Here is a 22497-nt window from a genome sequence, read left to right on the forward strand (position 1 = left end):
ACTCGGATATGAAGTTTTGCTCCTAACTATCTAAAAGAACAAATTATTCTCATCCAAAATATAATTCCAAAAAACACTTATATTAGTATTATACTGAACACAAAAACTATAAACAACTTGATGAATTTGGTTTCATAAAAATATTTTTTTAATAAATTAAAAAGCAAATTAATAAACCCAAAATATTTACAACATATGACAAAGGTTTAGTGTCCTTAATATATAAGAAACTCTTATAAGTAAAATTTTAAAATATTAATACCATAGAATGTAAAAATAATAATTCACCAAAGAAAAAACACAAATAATCTGATATTTATTTTACAAGTGATAGTTATCTTACAAGTGACCAAAGACTTTCAAATATAGTGAAATATTTTTCAATTACCTAATAGGATAATTATTAAAAGTTATTTTAATAATTAAAGTTATTAAAAATTATTTAAAATGAATATATAATACTCATTTTTGCTCAAGGTGTAGATTTAAAAGGCCCCTGTTGTTGTATTAGTTTAATATACCAACAGCATATATTTCCAAAGGATAATTAGACAATATTTGTCTAAAGGCTTACAAATGTGCATTTTTGCCCCAGCTATCCAAGTCTAGGAATTTAACTAGGAAAATAACTGGAGAAACAAAACACTGGGGAAAAAACCCTGTAAGTGTCTATAGCTATTTTAAACATAACCCCCAAATTCTTTGACCCTCCATCCATCAAGAGTTAAAGTCTCTTTCCCCTTCTTGAATCTGTGTAGGCTCTGACTGCTTCAACCTATAGAATACAGCAGAAATGACCCAAGGCTGGGTTATAAAAGGCAATTCAGCTTCTGCCTTGCTCACTGAAATACATGTTTGGTATCTCAATATGCAATATGAGGAATCCAACTACTCTGCTGTGAGGAAGCCAAGCTTCACGGAGAGGTGCTGCAGTCAGCAGTCCTAGTCATCAAGTCCACCCACCCCAAGTAACAGACATGAAAGTGAAGCCTCCCCAAAACCACTTGCACTATCAATTCCTCCCAACCAAGACCCCAGACCTTGTGAAGCAGAGGTAAGCCATCCCTGCAGTGCCCTGACAAAATTCCCCATAGAATACATGAGCATAAGAAAGAATCAATGAGCATAAGAGAAACATTGTTTTAATCTGCTAAATTTGGGGGTAATAAGATATTCAGCAGAGATAACCATAACACCCTATAGGAGGTAGCTAAATAAAGTAGGGTATAGCCTCACAAGCTCTCAAAAATATTGTGTAGGTTTGTATTTACTGACATGAAAATTGTGTACAATATATTTTTAAAGCACAGTATTATACCTTTTGGTAAAAATTATGTGTATTCTTTAATATATTGTTCCCTCCATTAGAATACAAGCTTGATAAAACAGTATATGTTCCTGTATTCCCATTTTCTAGAACAATATCGGGTATGTATTATAGCCTCAAACAACAAGGGTATACAATGAAATTTTAAATGTTGTTTTCCCCAGGTAATGGATCATGTGGATAATTTCTTATCTTTATACCTTCCTGAATCATCCAGGTTTTTTTTTTAATGATCATCTGAGAAGATAATCATTTATTAATTTATACTCAGAACATAAATCATTTCCATTAAGAGGACTGCCACATTGGGACAGTTTGTTAAAAACATAAAATGCAACTAAGGAGCTAGTTTCTTTTAAATATAGTTTAAAAGTGTTACATATGGTCTTTTGAAACATAATTCCAAGCAACCTTTCTCAGGAAATTATTATAAATTAAGCACCTAGTAAAGCAATCTCTCTCATTCAGTCTCAGCTATGGGGTAACCAACAGCATACCTGTTTGTTTTGCAGAGCTCGCTGGAAAAGTCGGAGAAATGCAGCCAAACTAAAACGGTACATGTTATTAATTTTTGACAAGTCAGAGATAATGAAGTACATCTTGCTGGCACTCTCAGCCAGAGGGAGATAGGCATCCCGCTCCTGTGGAACAAGGGGGGTGGGGGGGGAAAAGGGTGACACCTTAGTTCTAATGTTTTACTGCCACCTACAGACTGCTATGCACATATCTAGCCACAGCCTTACTTTCAACATACATACAACAAATAAAGATGAATCACAGAATTTTATAAAGAAACTGCATAATCCAGCTTTTCTATTCTTAAGTTTTTATACTTCTTTTAATCCTAAGATATTACATTTTTGTTTTGTATTTTTATGTAACTGCAGGTAATGTATTCTGAATACCTCCCCTCCCCTCTGATTACAGAGCTAGAAGTAGTACATGGGTTGGTTTTAATGAAGAACACTTGTATTAGGGGAAAGAGGTAAGCACCTGTATTAGGATTAAATGGAATGGTAAACAGCTGTGATCAGAGGTCACGTAGGTCATGTAAGACAGCATGGCACTACAGGCTACCCCTGTGGAGAAAAGTTAGAACAATGAATCTAGTGTGTGGGACAGGTACCAACAAGAACACTGATGGAAGTAGAGGTAGAGTAGAAGACTGTAACGAGTGTCCACATTAAGATAATAAAGCACCTAGCACTGTTCAACATAAGCATAGAACAAACCAATAATCACAGGGGCTTTCATTCTGACTGAAGGTAAATGATGATAAGGATGAAAAGATCATAGGATTAAATGGCCTTGAGGTTATGAACTGAACTCTGAGAAGGGTCTCCATGTCATTCTGATCAAAGCACCAGAATTATAAATATGATACTGGTAAAATTATGTGTGTGACTCAGTGATGCCTGTTCAGAAAGAGAAGGCACAGAAAGTTCAAAATCCTTTTGGTATACAGTGACAGCTATGACATCTGCCAATTTTAGCTCTGGTAGAGAAGGTGGGATGACTGGATTGGAAACAGGCTATAAGTTTTTTCTTATTCTGATTTCAACAGAGCTCTTTCTCAAGTGAAGAAAGTAATACTATGTAAGTGTAGAATTTGAGCAACAGCTGAAAAACACCTAAAATAACATTTGGAAAAGTCATTGAGGGAAATGGGAAATATTAAAGGATGTCAGTAAGGGTCCAGGTCAGGTTGGAGACTGGGAATTCACAATAACATTAATCTGCTTCATTGTTTGATTTTCTTCAGCAAATCTCTGTCACCAAATGTAGGAGGAAAAAAAAAAAGATACATTGTACTGATATAAGGTTGAAATTTTGCTCTAGGAAATGTCAAAAGAATAAAACAAGAAGGATTTTAACCATTTTTAAGAAAAGAGTTCAGATCAACACATTCATGGGGTCCAGGATGAGTAGGGAAGAAAAATGTTTTTGATGGAAAGAATAGCTTTTAACTCTTTTATTGATATACTTAACTTGCCTTAACTTAAGAAAAGTTCCAGGAATGGCAAAAATGCTCTCTAACAGTCATTTTAAACACGCTCATTTTCAATTTCAGTAAAAATTTATAGCTCTAGAACTTTTGATAACATGCCAGAAATCAGCAGTACTCAGCAGGGCTCAATGACCAGCACTCCTTACCCTTGATACCCTCAACATCTATCACCCTCTCTATAATAAGAATTAGACCCAAGGACCTGGTGTTTTTGAATAGCTTTCTTTTATTGCAATCATCATTCCCCTGAAGTCCTGGTACTATAATTTTTATCATATTAACATGAAAGTTTCAGAAAACAATATAAGATCACAAAGAAGGAAATATTTACTTGATCAAGAGAAATTTGGAGTTTGTAAGATTCTTTAAGTGACTCCTGAATAAGTGCACTGCTTGCTTTTGTCTGATTCAAAGATTCAATCAAATCCTTATTTTCCAAAATATTGCCTTGAGATGTGGCAAGTGTCTGCAGAAAAATTAATAAAATAATATGAACATTATTATATATATTAAAATAATCATTTAAAAGAAGCCCATGTTAGCTATCATTAATTTGATGATGTTTTGGGGAACTTATGTTCTCTTAAAAGAATTTCATTATTTTACAGCCTTCTATATCAAAAGATATTGTAAATCATTATATGATACTATATCATCAAAACATTGTATATGTATTAATTTTATCAACCTAATAAAAATAAAAACTATTTAAAGTTACAGATCAAATCATAATTTCATGCTACCTTTGAATGTTTTTCTGAGCATAAAATCAAATATTAATGAAATAATACAGTATAAAGACGATATTAGTTAAAAATTGCTTGTCTTAAACAGTACACCTAGAAGTCTTATATTCCTAGACATCTACCTTTTTCTATTTGAATTTTGACTTTAAGATACATATTGATGTGTCTTTGATACAACCAAAAACATGCTAAAGGTACTATAATTTTTTAAAAAACAATATTTGATTAAAATCAAAATAATGTAATATGAAAAATATACTGAATAGCTCAATTTTACCTCTAAAAGAGATTCTTCAAGCTTAGCTAACTGTATTTTCTTATCTTCTTCCTGTTGTAATAGTTTTGTTTTCTGGTCCTCTAAATCAGGTTTCTCATGCTGAATAGTTAATGCCAAAAGCTTAAAAAAAAAGCCAAGGTTATTCTAGCAATAAAGTTCAAACAAAACAAACCAAAATGAAAACTTCCCACAAACAGGCCTTATGTTGGATCAAATATTACAAGTATAATGATACTACTATGTACTTCATTTCATTCTTTCTAGTTAAACATATGCGACACCTTCACAATTATTTCTGACAAAAGAGGCAAAATGAATAGTTAACTAATTGATAAAATGTTAAATATTATAGGGCAGCTATAAGAAATTGCATTACTTAACATATCAACATGTAATATTCAGTTCTTAAATTAGATTAAATATATAAAAACTAAGGAAGCAAACATTTTTAATGGTAAGTAGTCACAAAAAGAAATAGTTACCTTACTTAAAATACTATATTAAAATCACGAGATACCACATCACATCCACTAAGATGGCTATAATTAAAAAGACAAATTATAATAAATGTTGTCCAGAATGTGGAGAAAAGGGAACCCTCATATATTATTGGTAGGAAAGTAAAATTGTGCAGCTACTTTGGAAAACTTTGTCTATTCCTCAAAATGGTAAATATAGAGTTACCTTAAGACTCAGAAATTCTACTAAAAAAGCATTGAATTGTAAACTTTCAAGAGGTGAATTGTATGATATATGAACTGAATCTTAATAAAGCTGTTGAAAACTGCTATGTCAAATTCTTCAGTTTGAAACTTTAAAATAGGAAATGACATTTGCATGTCATAAAATATATTAATTCAAAATCTATTGTATAAGCATGTTCATTTAGTTCTTGTTAAAGTAATACCTAAATAGCCCTTTTCAGCAATTACTGTGGAGATCTTTTATATAGAAGAAGCAATTCTGTCAATTCTGCCAAGCTCTGAGTAATTTGACATTGTTTTATTTATGAGAAATATCATCAAGCCAATCAAAAGACATTGTTCATAAAAATATGCAGTGAGTCATCTAGTACGGTAAGAAAAATATTTTAATAGGAGAGTTTTAAAAATTACAATAAAGTAAAAACCATGGCAAATATACATGCTATCATATAAATCAAAAGAGAAGAAATATACTATTGTTAGATGGTAAAAAACAGGATGATACTAAAAAGTCAACAGGATATCTTCAAAGAGGAAAAATGAGTAAGGGAGTGTATAAGTAAAAATCTGTACATGAAAATCATTTTGCAATTCATGTAGTAACTATAAACTGTAATAAGCCATACACAGATAAAGTGAATTCAAACATGCAAATGTTCTAGTCCAAGAAAAAATTGTTGGATTTGGAATCAAAGACCCTCACCTAGCTGAATAAGTCAATAACTGCAATTTTAACATTTAAACTTCAGTTTTCATAGTTAAAAAAAATAAAGTTGCTAATCTTAACATGTATGAGCCTCCATTTCTCAAATTCTAACAAATATGACAGGAGTAGACTGTAAAATTAAAGTTATACTGGAAGAAGCAGCAATGTGACATTAGCAACAAATATACAATTCTAACACTAATGGAAAATGAAATAAACCCAAATGTGTTACTGATTTGCAAGTGTATTTTCAAAATCATGAGTTTAAACGCTAATCAATTTAACAAAATAGCTTCCCACTCAAAATATTTCATTAGTATACAAAGATACTAAAGATTTCTAAGGCAAATGATTGTCCATATATACCTGTCCTCGTAATCCACTTCTTGTTGTAGTAAAGTTAACCTCAGTAACAATGGAAGCTGCATCCGGTGGAATAAAGGGATTTGGGTTTCTTGTTGACAAAAAAAGGCGAAATTCTTCATTGTAGTCGATAATTTTGTCACCTATTTGTACCACATAACGTGGTCCTGTTTTTTTAAAATGACATAATTAGTTGGCCAGAATATTCTGTATTTTGTTACATGACATTAAAAAATATAATTTTCTAGTACTTCTAAATAGTTTTTCTTACAGGCTTTTAGATACAGTCCAAAATACAGCAACAGCAAGGCCACCCAAAAGACTATTAACGAGAATGCTCTACTGATCAGTCAGCACTTATGCAAACAAGGATAAATAATATTCATTAAGACAATCCTAGGATACTGAAGCATCAAAGGAATATCTACTTATATTCAATATAGTTTTAACATTAACTATATGTTTGATATTACCAATTTTTCTGAAATGTTTGATTATAGATGACAAAAATAGAAACTCTTATTAATTATTCTCTACTTCAAAATTCATCAATGTGTTTATTATACTAGTATTTAAGATGTAACACTTGAAAACAGAATGACCTGGTAAAAACCTGGAATTAACAACATATGAGTAATTGCAAAGAATCCATTATTAACGTCAAAAAAGATTTATTCAGACTGCCGTACACAGGTACTTTGCAATAAATTAAACTGAGAAAAAGTAAACTTCTGCCTCACAAAGGAGTTTTTTTATATTCTAATATAAAAAACAATTATATTAATTATACAACATCTACAGGAAAATCAATCAACAATTACATGCATTACTTATGATTTTAACTGATAAAAAACAATTTTTTAGGTAAAAAATACATATTATCAATGATTATTTTCTAATGTTAAGAAAAACAATGTAATGAATTTTTGAAAATCCTAGAATAGATTTTAAAATTTACTTAACTTTTTAAAGTTAATGTGAAAAGAATTCAATATGCACTTTATGAAAGAGGATATGTAAATGGTTAAAAAACAATATCAAAATAATGCTGAACTTTAACCATTATTAGAAAAAAACAAATTTAAAGTTTCAATGTAATAACTATACACCAACTAGAATGACTCAAGAAAATGCAAGCAGGATAAATGCAAAGAAAACTACTTCTAAGGACATCATAGTAAAACCACTGAATATCTATGACAAATGCAGCACAACAATAATGCAAAGGCAGGTACTGGGTATACGGAGTTAAAGACCAATACTGGAAAAGTGGCAAAGTATTTATCTATATTAAAAAAATAAGTCACAGATGCATACTGTTATACACAGGGTAGCCATTAAAAACTATCAGGTTAATTAGAAAACTACATTAGTTATTGCATGAATTGGTTAACTGTATTACATTACAAATATTAAGACTGCCATGGTGAATAAAAATGCAAAACCAAATGATATACTGTTTATGAGAAACACACTTTATAAAGAAAACCAACAGAAAATTGAAAGTAAAAGAATGGAAAAATATACCATGTGAACACCAATCCCCAAAATTAGTGTAATCATTCTAATACCAAATTCTAAACCTTGAGATACGTCTAGAGACAAAAGACAGTTGATAATGATAAAGAAAATAACCAAACAGGAAGACAGCACATTCCAAATATGTATGAATCCAAACACACAGCTTCAAAATATTTAAAGTAAAAATTGACAGAACTAAAAGAAAAAATTCAAAATCATAGAGACTTTTTCTCAATACATGATAGAACAAATAGAAATAAAAAGTAAAGGTATGGAAAATCTGAACATTACCATTAACAAACTTGAATTAATTGACTTTAGAGAAAATTAAAATAACCAAGAGCAAAATTTACATAATTTTCAAGCGTACACAGAATATTTGTGAAAATTAATCAATGCCAGATCATAAAAAAAGCTTCAACAGGATTAAAAAAACTGAATACTTCAGAATAAGTTTTCTGACCACAACAGAGATAAGCTAGAAACCAATCCCAAAAGGGTAACTAGAAAATATCCAACTCCCTGGAAATTAAACAACAAAAGCAATAAGTAACTTATGAATTAAAAAAATACAAACCAAAACTTGTGGTATGAAGCTGAAGAAGGGCTTAGCAGAAAGTTTATAGACAAAAAAAATGAATATATTAGGAAAAAGAAAATAATGAATTATCAATACTTTGAATTTCCATTTCAAGAATCTAGAAAAAAGACAACCAAATAAAATCTAAGGAAAATATTAAGAATAAAATAAATAAAAAGCAAAAATTGAAAATACAATAGAGAAAATCAACAAAGTTAAAAATTGGTATTTTGAAAAAAACAGTAAAATTGATAAACTGCTATCAAGACCTACCAAAGAAAAAGAGAAAAAAAATTATCAATATCGAAAAAAAGACACATTATTGAAAAACTCACAGAAATTTTAAAGTTATAAGAATATTATATAAAAACACACCAATACATTTGACAAATTAAATGCAATAGACAAACACCTAAAAAAATTAATCTAAGTTGATATATACACAGAATATAGATTACAAACAAAACTAAATTAACTCAGGGAGAAGAAATCAAGATGGCAAAGCAGAAGGATGCAGAACACATCAAAAATATGTCTACACGTGAAACAGATCTCACTGAAAGCTAACTGTAGACTAGCAGAACTAGAAGACTGTAAGAAAGATCCATATAGAATTGGGTATAAAGGGATGAGAAGCTATCAGGTCTGGACCTGTGCCCCTGGGAGGGGACTCAGAAGAAGAGGGATCACACAGGCGGAGATCCTCTCTAGGGAGTAGGCAGTTTGAGTCACAAATTGGGCACCCTTGTCCAAAGGTCAGACACTGAGAATGTGAGTCTCCTTGCTGTTTGGAGGGCTAGGGGAGCTAACAGGAGGGCTGCGAGAAGCCTGGACTCCATTCATGAGGAGCACACGCTCGCTTGCTTACTTCCAAAACAAGGCGGAGAGGGTGGATTGAAACTGCATGGGTGGCTGACTGGTTTCCTGTGACTGCCCCAGCACGCACCCCAGTCTAAGTCTAGCAACTGCTCCAGCCTCACTGGGGTGAAGGCTGCTACAGCTGAGCAGAAAGCTCAGCTGTGAGAAGCAAAAGCAACTCAGACCTAAAGCGTGTCTGAGCAGGGTGGGAGCAGCCATTACTGGTACTTACACAGGCAGCACATCAGAGCAGCCATGATTTCTGTCTGTGGTCAGACAGCCACAATTTTCACCCAGACCAATGCCAAGTGCCCATGCCAGCCCCTCTTGCCCGAGCACTGCTCCCCTCCTGGGCAAGAATGCTGGTGCTGGGATTGAGGAGAAAACGCACTTCAGGGGAATGGAGCCAGCTCGGACCCAACCCTCAAAACTTCTGCTCCACACTATTTACAATAGCCAGGACATGGAAGCAACCTAAGTGTCCATCAACAGATGAAGGGATAAAGATGTGGCACATACAGACAATGGAATATTACTCCACCATAAAAAGAAATGAAATTGAGTTATTTGTAGTGAGTGGATGGACCTAGAGTCTGTCATACAGAGTGAAGTAAGTCAGAGAAAACTAAATACCATATGCTAACACATATATATGGAATCTAAAAAAAACCAATGGTTCTGAAGAACCTAGGGGCAGGACATGAATAAAGAAACAGACATAGAGAATGGACTTGAGGACACTGGGAGGGGGAAGGTAAGATGGGACAAAGTGAGAGAGTGGCATGGACATATATACACTACCAAATGTAAAATAGATAGCTAGTGGGAGGCAGCCGCATAGCACAGGGAGATCAGCTCAGTGCTTTGTGACCACCTAGATGGGTGGGATAGGGAGGGTGGGGGGGAGACGCAAGAGGGAGGGGATATGGAGATATATGTATACGTACAGCTGATTCACTCTGTTATACAGCAGAAACTAACACAACAATGTAAATCAATTATACTCCAATAAAGATGTTAAAAAAAAAAATCCAACAAAAGAGAGAAAAAAAAAAATGTCTGCTCCAGAAACTTGGGAACAGACCCCACCCCCTACAGAGCAGTGATGGCCACTGAGCAGAGAAAAAGCCCCAGCTACACCTGGCTCTGATCTAACAACTCCATCTCCAGCCTCCTACCAAGGTGATAGCTGCCAGCAAACCTGAGGAAAGACAGGTTCTGTGTTCACATCAGATTCAGCAGACTGTACCACACAAAGGCACCCATTAAAGACTGTAATAGGCAACAGTTTCACCTAATTTCATAAAGACAGAGAAAGTTAAGCAAAATGAGAAGACAAAGGAATTTGCCTCAATTGAAAGAGCAAGAGAAAATTCCTGAAAAAAAACAACTAATGAGACAGAAATAAAAAATTTACCAGATTAGGAGTTCAACGCATTAGTAATAAAAAATGCTAACTGAAGCAGGGAAAAGAATAGCTGAACACAGTGAGAATTTTAATAATGAACTAGAAAATATAAAAAAGAATTAGTTAGAATTGAAGAATACTGTAACTGAAATGGAAAACACAATAGAAGGATTAACAGCTGACTAAGTGATACACAAGAACACAAAAGTGATCTGGAAGATAGAATAACGGAAATAACCAAATCAGGAAAGGAAGGGAAGAAGGCAGAAAAGGAAGGAAGGAAGGGAGGGAGGGAGGGAGGAAGGAAGGAAGAGAGGGAGGGAGAGAGGATGAAAGAAAGAAGAACAGTTTAAGGGCTCTCTGGGACAACATCAATCATACCAACATTGCATTATATGGGTCCCAGAAGGAGAAGAGAGAGAGAACAGGGTAGAAAATGTATTTGATGAAATTATGGCTGAAAACTTCATAAACCTGAAGAAGGAAACAGATATCCAGGTACAAGAAGCACAGAGGGTCCCAAACAAGATGAACTAAAAAGACACACACCAAGACATATCATAATTAAATCAGCAAAAGTTAAAGAGAAAATTCTAAAGGCAGAAGGAGAAAAACAAAGAGTCTCTTACAAGGGAACCTAAAGAAGGTTACCAACTAATATTTTTGCAGAAACTTTGCAGGCTAGAAGGGAGTGGCATGATATACTCAAAGTGCTGAAAAGGAAAAACCACCTAACCTACAATAGATATACAAAAATTAGAAAGAAAGAAACATGAGCATACCATGAAAGGAAATCATCAAACCACAAAGGAAGAATCTAAAAGAAGAAAAAAAAGAACAAAAAAGAACTCAAAACTACCAGAAAACAGGTAACAAAATGGCAATAAGGACATACCTATCAATAATTACTTTAAATGTCAACGTAATAAATATTCCAATCAAAAGACATAGGGTGGATGATTGGATTAAAAAAGACCCATCTATGTGCTGCTTATATACAATGGAATATTACTCAGACATAAAAAGGAACGAAACTGAGTTATCTGTAGTGAGGTAGATGGACCTAGAGACTGTCATTAGTAATAAAAAATAAAGTCAGAAAGAGAAAAACAAATACCGTATGCTAACACATATATATAGAATCTAAAAAAAAAAAAAAAAATGGTCAGAAGAACCTAAGGGCAAGATGGGAATAAAAATGCAGACCTACTAGAGAATGGACTTGAGGATATGGGGAGGGGGAAGGGTAAGCTGGGACAAAGTAAGAGAGTGGCATGGACATATATACACTACCAAACGTAAGATAGGTAGCTAGTGGGAAGCAGCCGCATAGCACAGGGAGATCAGCTCGGTGCTTTGTGACCAACGAGAGGGGTGGGATAGGGAGGGTGGGAGGGAGGGAGATGCAAGAGGGAAGAGATATGGGGACATATGTATATGTATAACTGATTGACTTTGTTATAAAGCAAAAACTAACACACCATGGCAAAGAAATTATACTCCAATAAAGATGTTAAAAAAAAAAAACCCAGAAAATAAATAAATAAATAAAAAATAAAAAAGACCCATCTATGTGCTGCTTACAAGAGACTGACTTCAGAGCTAAAGACACACTAACTGAAAGTGAAGGGATGGAAAAGAGATTTCACGGAAATAGAAATAACAAGAAAGCAGAGGTAACAATACTCATATCAGACAAAGTAGACTTTAAAACAAAGTCTATGACAAAAGACATAGAAGAGCATCATGTAATAATAAAAGGATCAACACAAGTACAGGATATTACACTTGTTAACATGTATGCACCTAATACAGGAGCACCTAAATATATAAAGCAAATACTAAGAGACATAAAGGGAGAAATTGACAATAATAGAACAGGAGGAGCCTTTAACATACCACTTACATTAATGGACAGATCATCCAGAGAGAAAATCAATAAGGAAACAGGGTCTTAAATGACACAACAGGCCAGTTGGACTTAATAGATATCTACAGGACATTCTACCCCAAAAGAGCAGAATACACATTCTCTTTAAGTGTACATGAAATGTTCTCCAGGATTGATAATGTGCTAAGACACAAAACAAGTCTCAACAAATTTAAGAAGACAGAAATTATATCAGGCATTTTTTCTGATCACAACAGTATGAAACTAGAAATCAATTACAGGAAGAAAACTGGGAAAAGCACAAATATGTGAGAAATAAACAACATGCTACTGAAAAACCAGTGAGCCAATGAAGAAATTAAAGAGGAAAACAGGAAATACATTGAGACAAAAGATAATGGAAACATAACTTGCCAAAATCTATGGGATGCAGCAAAAGCAGTTCTAAGAGAGAAGTTTACAGCAATGCAGGCCCACCTCAAGAAATTAGAAAAATCTCAAATAAACAACCTAACCTATCATCTAAAGGAATTAGGAAATGAACAACAAATAAAGCCCAAAGTCAGCAGAAGGAAAGAAATAATAAATATTAGAGAGGAAATAAAATTAAAGAAATAAAATTAGAGACAAAAAACAATAGAAAAGGTCAATGAAAGCAAGAACTTGTTTTTTGAAAAGATAAACAAAATAAATAAACCTTTAGCCAGGCTCATCAAAAGAGAGAAAACGCAAATAAACAAAAGAAGAAATGCAAGAGGAGAAATTACAGCCATTATCACAGAAATATAAAAAATCATAAGAGAATACTATGAACAGTTATATGCCAACAAAATAGACAACCCAGAAGAAATGGGCACATTTCTAGAAACATATAACCTGACAAGGAAGAAAGAGACCATCTGAACATACCAATTACTAACAGTGAAATTGAATTTGTAACAAAAATCCTCCCAGCAAATCCAGGACCCGCCAGCTTCACAAGGGAATTCCACCAAACACATAAAGAAGAGTTAATGCCTATCCTTCTCAAAGTATTACAAAACACTGAAGATGATGGAACACTCCCAAATTCATTCTATGAGGCCACTATTACCTGAATAACAAAACCAGACAAAGACACTACAACAAAAGAAAATTAAGGGCCAATATCTCTGATGAATACAGATGAAAAAATCCTCAACAAAATATTAGCAAACCAATTCAACAATAAATAGAAAGGATCATACACCATCATCAAGCGGGATTTATTCCAGGGATGCAAGGGTCAATACTCGCAAATCAGTCAATGATACATCACATTAACAAAAGAAAGAATAAAAATAATATGATCATCTCAATAAACACAGAAAAAGCACTTGACAAAATTCAACATCCATTCATGATAAAAACTCTCATCAAAGTGGGTTTTCAGGGAGCATATCTAAACATAATAAAGGCCATTTATGACAAACCCATGGCTAACATCATACTCAATGGTGAGAAGGTGAAAAGAAAGCCTTTCCTCTCAAATCAGGAACAAGAGAAGGATGCCCAATCTCACCAATTCTGTTCAACATAGTATTGGAAGTCCCAGACACAGTATTCAGACAAGAAAAAGAAATAAAGAGTATCTAAATTGGAAGGGAAAAGTAAAACTGCTACTATCTGCAGATGACATAAAACTATATAAACAAAACCCTAAAGTCTCCACCAAAAGACTATTAGAACTAATAAATGAATTCAGTAAAGTTGAAGGACACAAAATTAATATACAGAAATCTGTTGCTTTTCCATACACTAACAATGAACTATGAGAAACAGAAAGCAAGAAAACAATCCTGTTTACAATCACATCAAAAAGAATAAACCACTGAGGAATAAACTTAACCAAGGATGTGAAAAACCTACTCTGAAAACTATAAAACATTTAAGAAGGAAACTGCAGCTGATACAAAGAAATGGAATGATATTCCATGTTCTTCAACTGGAAGAATTAATATTGTTAAAATATCCATAGCACCCAAAGCAATCTAAAGATTCAATGCAATCCCTATCAAAATACCCATGACATTTTTCACACAACTAGAACAAATAATCCTAAAATTTATATGGAACAACAAAGGACCCCAAATTGCTAAAGTAATCCTGAGAAAAAAAAACAAAGCTGGAGGTATTATGCTCTCAGTCTTCAGAATATACTAGAAAGCTACAGTAATCAAAATAGAATGAATGATACTGGCAGAAAATCAGCCACACAGTTCAATGGAACAAAATAGAGAGCCTAGAAAGAAACCCATGCACTTATGGTCAATTAATCTACAACAAATGTGTCAAGAATATACAATGGAGGAAAGACAGTCTCTTCAATAAGTGATGCTGGAAAAACTGGACAGCTACATGTAAAAGAATAAAATTAGGACATTTTATCACACCATATATAAAATAAATTCAAAACAGATTAGAGATAAATGTAAGACCTGAAAAAATAAAACTCCTAAAAGAGAAGGCAGAACACTCTTTTAGCTAAGTCATAGCAATATTTTTTGGATCTGCCTCCACAGGCAAAAGGAAAAAAAGCAAAAATAAACAAATGAGACCTAATCAAACCTAAAAGCTTTTGCACAGCAAAGGAAACCATTGACAAAACAAAAAGACAACCTACTGAACAGGAGAAAATATTTGCAAATGATATGATCAATAAGGGATTAATATCCAAAATATATAAACAACTCATATAACTCAACATCAAAAAACAAACAACCCGATTAAAAATTGGGCAGGAGACCTAAACAGACATTTTCCAAAGAAGAGATGCAGATGGCCAACAGGCACATGAAAAAATGCTAAACACTGCTGTCGTTGGAGAAATACAATCAAAACCACAATGAGCTATCACCTCACATCTGGCAGAATGGCTATCATTTAAAAGACCACAAATAACAAATGGTGGCGAGGATGTAGAGAAAAGAGAACCCTAGTACACTGCTGGTGGGAATGTAAATTGGTACAGTCACTGTGGAAAACAGTATGGAGGCTACTCCAAAAACTAAATATAGAACTACCATATGATCCAGCAATTTTACTGCTGGGTAAACCTCCAAGGTAAACAAAAACACTAATTTGAAAAGTATATGTATTCCAATGTTCATAGCAGCATTATTTACAATAGCCAAGATACAGAAGCAACCTAAGTGTCCATTAATAGATGAATGTATAAAACAGATGTGATATATATGTATATACCATATATATATTAATATATATTGAAAATATATACACACACACATACACACAATGAAATATTACTCAGCCATAAAAAAGAAAGAAATTCTGCAATTTTCAGTAACATGGATGAACCTAGAGGGTATTATGCTTAATGAAATAAGTCAGACAGAGAAAGACAAATACTCTATATTGCCACTTATATGTGGAATCTAAAAAATAAAACAAGTCAAAGTATATAACAAAACAAACAGACTAATCAAACTAGTGCTTACCAGTGGGGAGAGAGAAGGGGAGAGGGGGAAGACAGGGGTATGGTATTAAGAGATACAAACTACTACGTATAAAATAAATAAGCAACAAGGATAAACTGTACACCAGGGGTCCCCAACCCCTGGGCCGTGGACCGGTACCACCTGAACCATCCCCCACACCCTATCCGTGGAAAAACTGTCTTCCATGAAACCAGTCCCTGGTGTCAAAAAGGTTGGGGACCGCTGCTGTACAGCACAGGGAAACACAGCCACTGTTTTGTAATAAATTTAAATGAAGTATAATCCATAAAAACATTTAATCACTATATGTATACCTGAAACTAATATAATTTTGTAAATCAACTATACTTCAATTAAAAATTATTCAGTTAACTAATTAATTAAAACATAAACTCAGTTTAAAGGGCCTCAGCTCGGGTATACTGTCAACTTACAATGAAAGATCACCATGGGAAACTGCACCTTATCTCAGTAAAAAGGTATTCAGAGATGCTTTTTATAGAAGATGGACTTAACGCTGGGTGATTTTAGAATGGTTCAAAGAAAGTGCGGTTTTGCTGGGGAATGGATGCTATCAGAAAGACCAGACAATTCTATGATTGGTATCAATAATTTTGTTGATATCTAGGAGGTGTCAGAAATGGTGTCAGACTAAGCTATATGGGTAAAAAAGCAGAAGTCACTCATATTAGCAGGGAGAGGAGGATGTTTAGTTATTTTTGTGGCATGTAAAGTGTCCTCGTTTCTGTGTGCTGACATGCTTATGGTCACAGAGTGACCTGCCTGTTGATGGTGTTCTGTGAAATGGTTTGTGTTCAACAGGAGAACACCATGGTCAAGCTGTAGAGCCTGGCCAGCTTCCAGCCCATAGTAGTCAGGTGCTGCTTTTTTCTTTCTCATTTATGCAATGTACAGATACAAGCAAAACTTATCTGTTATAAGGCAGGAATGTGGTTATCCTTGTGGGGGACAGTGGTAAATAAGGGAGTTTGGAATGCTGAAAAAGTTCTGTATCTTGATCTGGGTGCTTATAGAAGTGTATTCCATTTGTAAAAATCATTAAGCTATACATTTGTTAAGTGTATCTCAATAAAAAGTTAAAATTAAAAAGTAACTGATTTTCTCTTGTAAGACTAGTCATGAAGAGGGGAGGGAAAGAACACTCCTGCCATCCTATACTATTTGATTGTGTAACCCGTCAATGCATTATTCTGATATAATATTTTTAAAAATATTTCAAAATAAATGTTTTATTGTATATAAAGACCCTTGGACATAAGTCCCCTATACTACTCTTGGAAAATATTACATGTAGAACTATAAAAGTCCAACACAGTCTTAACTGTATAAAGTCTTAATTTACATTGGAGTTAACCTACGATGGAGTTAATTTTGACTACATTTTTCTCCTGGGCACAAAATCTGTACTGTACTTTAGAGAACTGTGGAAACAGCATGATTAGGCACAAGTACAAGATTTGGTCTCACGTTCTCTTTCCAGGGGAAGCCTCAATTTACATGGCTATTACTTTGGTTTCTGAACCTGGATCAGGTTTGAGTATATTTTGTTTCAATTTTTTTGGTTAACATATCTAATAGATTTGGAGCACCTGTATGTACAGATATTTTAATTGGCTATGTTTATTGTGGTGCCTTGATGACTTCTATAACAATTAGCCAAAGATACAGGCAAGATCTGCCTATAAAGTGTACCCAAATCTGGCCAATATTTATAGTTGAAAGAAATGCATCATGCTAGGAAGTGAAAAAGAAAGTTATTCTTTTTACAGCAGGCAAGAGTGCTACACAACTTTATCTGTCTGGATTTCAAAATAAAAGTTGCTTGAATGTTTATTATGACCATGAAATTTAAACCAGGAAGTGGCCACAACTGCTTCCACAATGCTTGACACAGCGATGATTAAAAATATTTTGCTCACAGCAGATACTTGAACACTGGTAATCATTATTAATGATTTCTTTTTTATATTCCCCTGGGAAGAAGATGAAAATCAGTTCATCTCTTATATGCAGTATACCTTAACAGGTCCAAACTCTTCGGAAATATATTATCATCTGAGTTAGAGAAATCCAAGTACCATGTGAACTGCCATATGGGTACAAACATTCCATCATATAGGTAACATCTTGGTAATGGTCTCCACTGAAAAAATTGCTCACATTGTACTGTAAACCTTTCAAGCTTAACTAACTAAAGATGATGGGACTTATATGAAGATAAACAAAAAACCCGGCCACAAAAATAATCAAATCAACATTGCTCAAGGAAATATCCCACAGCCTATTAAGAATAAACTGCTGGCTTTATAGCCACAATATACAAAGAAAGAAAACCAACAACTGAATACCTTCATCACTTACTAGAAGCAGCATATTCCACACCTGAAAATTTTACTACAACCTAATAATTTATCTGGTCAACAAACATGTGGCTAAGTTTGAATGGCAGCTCCTGTAAAGCTGCAAGTGCCAACTCTGGAAGTAATCCAAGCAGTTGTAAACCAATCCTTGTCTTTCAGCCCTATATCTTTCAGATGCACAGAATTACAGATGTCTACGAAAAAATCTCACAGATGAGAAAGTCCAATGGAATGCTACAGCCATCCACTACCCATAGGTAAAATTTTTGGCAACCTATAGCATGGAATATTCTGTACAATGAACTGGCTTCAAGTAGTGCTCTTGGCTATAAAGCATGTCACCCTGAAAATAACTGAAATATACCAGTACAGAGATTCATGGGTCAGAACTGGTGAGCTAGCTTAGGGTTTCTCAACGTCAGTACTATTGACAATTTGTACTGGAAAATTATTTGTTATGAGGAGATGCCCGGTACATTTTAAAGATATCCTTGGGGCTTCCCTGGTGGCACAGTGGTTGGGAGTCTGCCTGCCGGTGCAGGGGACACGGGTTCGAGCCCTGGTCTGGGGGGATCCCATTTGCCGCGGAGAGACTGGGCCCGTGAGCCACAACTGCTGGGCCTGCGCGTCTGGAGCTTGTGCTCCTCAACAAGAGAGGCCGCGACGGTGAGAGGCCCGTGCACCGCGATGAAGAGTGGCCCCCACTTGCCACTAGAGAAAGCCCACGCACAGAGGCGAGGACTCAACACAGCCAAAAATAAATAAATAAGTAAATAAATAATAATAATTTAAAGATATCCTTGGAATAGATGCACCAAGTTGTTACAACCAAAAATGTCTCCAGTCATTGCCAAATGTCCCCTGGAGGACAAAATCACTACCATTAGAGAACCATTGTTCTAGCTGTGTTCAGGCCATTAGGCTGCCTAGACTCACCTGGGCTACCAAAGACATACCTATATGGAGAACCACCCTCTAGAAACAGATACAGCAATTAATCACAAGGTTACTCTTTATGTTGCACATACATATGCCTGTATGAAGCAGTCGTGCCTAAAGTGAAGAATTTGGTCTAAAAGAGCCAACCAAGAATGTTTAGCTATCATCTCTACTATAACTCTCGAAGCCATACTCAAACCCCAAATGGAAATGAAATAACTGTAAAGGATTAGAATGATTAATAAAAATAATTTTGACATCTATTGCTAGTAAAACTTAAACTATTTGCCAACTACACTAGCCTCTCCTTCAACAACTTCTACATAGCTAGTTGGTCAAGCGGTCTTCAGCTATTTGACAGTTGCAAACTGCTACATCTATCTTCTGCCTTGGCTGAGCTACTAGGAACACAGGAAACAGGAAATTTAAAACAATGAGACTTCCACGAGGAATTGTACCTTGCTCTTCTTTTTTGATCAGTACACATTTGAGGGGATTTTTGAACTGCATAAATTTGAGGAGGAGAAGTACATTCTATTCCTATTACTTGTGCCTGTTTTGACATCACTATGTAGAAAGGCAGTTCATGTTGCTTAGATTAAGAACACTGGGACGTAAATGAACTTGGACACAGGCTTTGTTTTATGTCTTTCTAGGACAACCATTCTCTGTCCCCGCAGGAAATGTATGACGACAAATGGCTATTCATAAGGAACTCAAAACTGTAGAAAAGGACAATCTGAAGTATACTCAAAGGGGATAACAGGCTTCAACTGATGTGACATGAACACATGCGACTCTGGATTGAAGGTGGAAAAAGTAAGGTAGGGGCAGAGGTAACTCTCTTTTTCTCAATGAAGTGAACAGAAATTAACAAATTGACCCAAACAGCCCTGAACAACTATCTGGAATAGTGGTTCATCATGTGAACCAATCATGATGTAGAATATTATCATTTTTTACCAGATCCAATTTTAGGGGACCTTGTCATACCTCATTCTCAGACAATGCAGCAGATACGGCTAAAACCTAATACCAATAAGAGCTCATCGAGATATATTTAATGAGCCCTCAAAGGTCAGCATATAGACTAAAGAGAGTCAAATCCAGATGATCCTAAAGGTTCATTTCCATCCCCTTTAAGATAACATAGCAAGAGGTAGCTCAACAGATCTGAATTAGCTCCAGTAAAGAACAGACTGAGACCAGAGACTGAACCCCAGGGAGTAAGTCCAGGTTACATTGGCAACAGTCCCACTACTAGGGTTCTTTCCATAACATATCAACCACTGCTAGGCTAAGCATACCTATTTGTGGGATAACAGGTGATCAGTAAATAGTGCATTCTTCGCTATTTCTCTGCTTTGCCCCCAATAACTCCGATTTTCTAAACTTTGTGGTGCTAGCAAAGTGTGTGGTGTAAGTAAGTGTATGTACTTATACATAAGTACATGTCTATGACATTTTGCACAACATGCTCTTACATAACTTTTCTAATATCAAAGTCTGGGTTAGGTGCCTGCACAGAAAAGAGGTAACATAACAGTCCTAAGACCAGTATCCTTAGAGAGGCCTGCTTGCAAGGTTGGCCCATAACCATTGTATGGGAATTTGCATTTTGTTACGGTTCTCACCATTCCCAGAATAGGTAAGAGTGGCTCACTGTGCTTAAACTATTTGTACAAACAATACGGTTTACGCTGAACACCTGCTTTCCTTTGGGGAGTCTGGAATTTTGCTGCCTGCTAGACAGAGTGTGCTTATGTAATAAGCCCCAATAAAGCTCTGGACACTGAGTCTCTAAAAAGCTTCCTTGGTAGACAACTTTCACACGTGTTGTCACAACTCAGTCCTGGGGGAATTAAGTACATTCTGTGTGACTCCAATGAAAGCAGACTCTTGGAAGCTTGCACGTGGTTTCTTGATTCCTGACTTCACCCTATGTGCCTTTTCTCTTTACTGACTTGCTTTGCATCTTTTCCCTGCAATAAATCTAAGCCATGAGTGCTGAACCCCTTGAGTGTGGGAGACCCTGACATGGTGCCTCTTTTACAAAGGCACTTTAAGTTTTTTACTTGTTGTTACTATTAGATTCTGATGACATTACTATCATCCACTCCCCAAAAAGTTTTCACCTCTTTAGATTCAGTGAAAAGACAAAAAATGTCAAAGCTAGTTAATGAAGTTAATTATTTTGGATTTAAAAAATAGTTACTCTCTGGAAACTGTCAAATATTCATTTACCTTGAGCAACCAGATCTTGTCTCAATAATGGATAAAGAACAGGTTCTACACCATCCATTTCTTGTATAATAAGGGTTTTCCCAAAACGTACTGCCAATTCAAGAGCTGTGATAAAGTTACTATCCTAAGGGAATAAATAAGAATACATATGAATTCCTTTATTACCTTAGATTTACAAAAGTCCTTACAGATAGTGAATGAAGATATTAACAGGAATAACACAAATATTTTAAAATTAATATGTATGTTAACAATACAAATTATTCATGATTACTTTTCCAGTTATAAGTACTTGGTTATGAATCAATTTAGTTGAATAAATTGTCAAATAAATTCATAAATAATTTAAATAGACATAGACAAAAAAGGATTTTTACATTAACAATAAAAAAGCCTTTTTAAATTTTCTACTATGATTTCAAATTGATGCAGAAATTTTCAAATTCTACATGCAATAAGTTACTCATCCAAGTATTAATAAAAACTACTTTGGTTGTATTCAATATCATACATTGAATGGAAGAAGAAAGACAAGATGATGAATTCTAGTAAACTTATCTTGATGTGATAGTTCTAATTACTGTGAAAAAAGCCTTTAGATAAAATTCTATAATCATGCAAGAATTTTTAGGCTTTCTGGCTAGGTAGAGTCATTTTAAATACCACTCCAAGCCTCCAACTGTGGTTAAAAAAAAATTTAAATATTTGGATAATAATTATTAAGATCTCCTACTACAACCATAAGAGACATTAAATATTTTATATATTATATAAATATATTACAATTATTCTTAAACACAAGTGAGTTAGATATCCCCATTTTATAAGTGAAGAACATTTTAAAGAGGTAATTTTTCAAGCACTTGAAGCATATCTACAAAAATTAATCATACACTAGGTCTTCCTCAAAAAAAAAAAAAAAACTGACCAAAAATAATTTCTTTAGCGAGAGAAACATAACAGTGAAAAGTCACTACACAAAACACGATGATTACATTTCATTGACCAACTGTCAAACCTTGGGACACAACAAAGATGCTCATTGATGAGTTACAGGAACAGGAAATT

At 34.4% G+C, this 22497-nt stretch overlaps 1 protein-coding gene across 3 annotated transcripts in view; it reads right to left on the reverse strand.

Annotated features, from left to right (window-relative positions):
- The window catches only part of DYNC2H1 (dynein cytoplasmic 2 heavy chain 1), a 381735-nt gene that overhangs the window by 207187 nt on the left and 152051 nt on the right, over positions 1-22497 (reverse strand). For all 3 annotated transcript variants that reach the window (XM_082409863.1, XM_082409862.1, XM_082409864.1), the window contains exons 65-69: positions 21430-21553; positions 6135-6298; positions 4359-4478; positions 3667-3801; positions 1825-1968 (exon numbers count right to left, since the gene is read on the reverse strand). In XM_082409863.1, coding sequence (XP_082265989.1) covers positions 1825-1968; positions 3667-3801; positions 4359-4478; positions 6135-6298; positions 21430-21553 — 687 coding nt within the window. The remainder of the gene's footprint in view (positions 1-1824; positions 1969-3666; positions 3802-4358; positions 4479-6134; positions 6299-21429; positions 21554-22497) is intronic.

Source organism: Balaenoptera physalus, assembly GCF_965194825.1.
Source record: "Balaenoptera physalus genome assembly, chromosome: 10".
NCBI classification, from domain to species: Eukaryota; Metazoa; Chordata; class Mammalia; order Artiodactyla; family Balaenopteridae; genus Balaenoptera; species Balaenoptera physalus.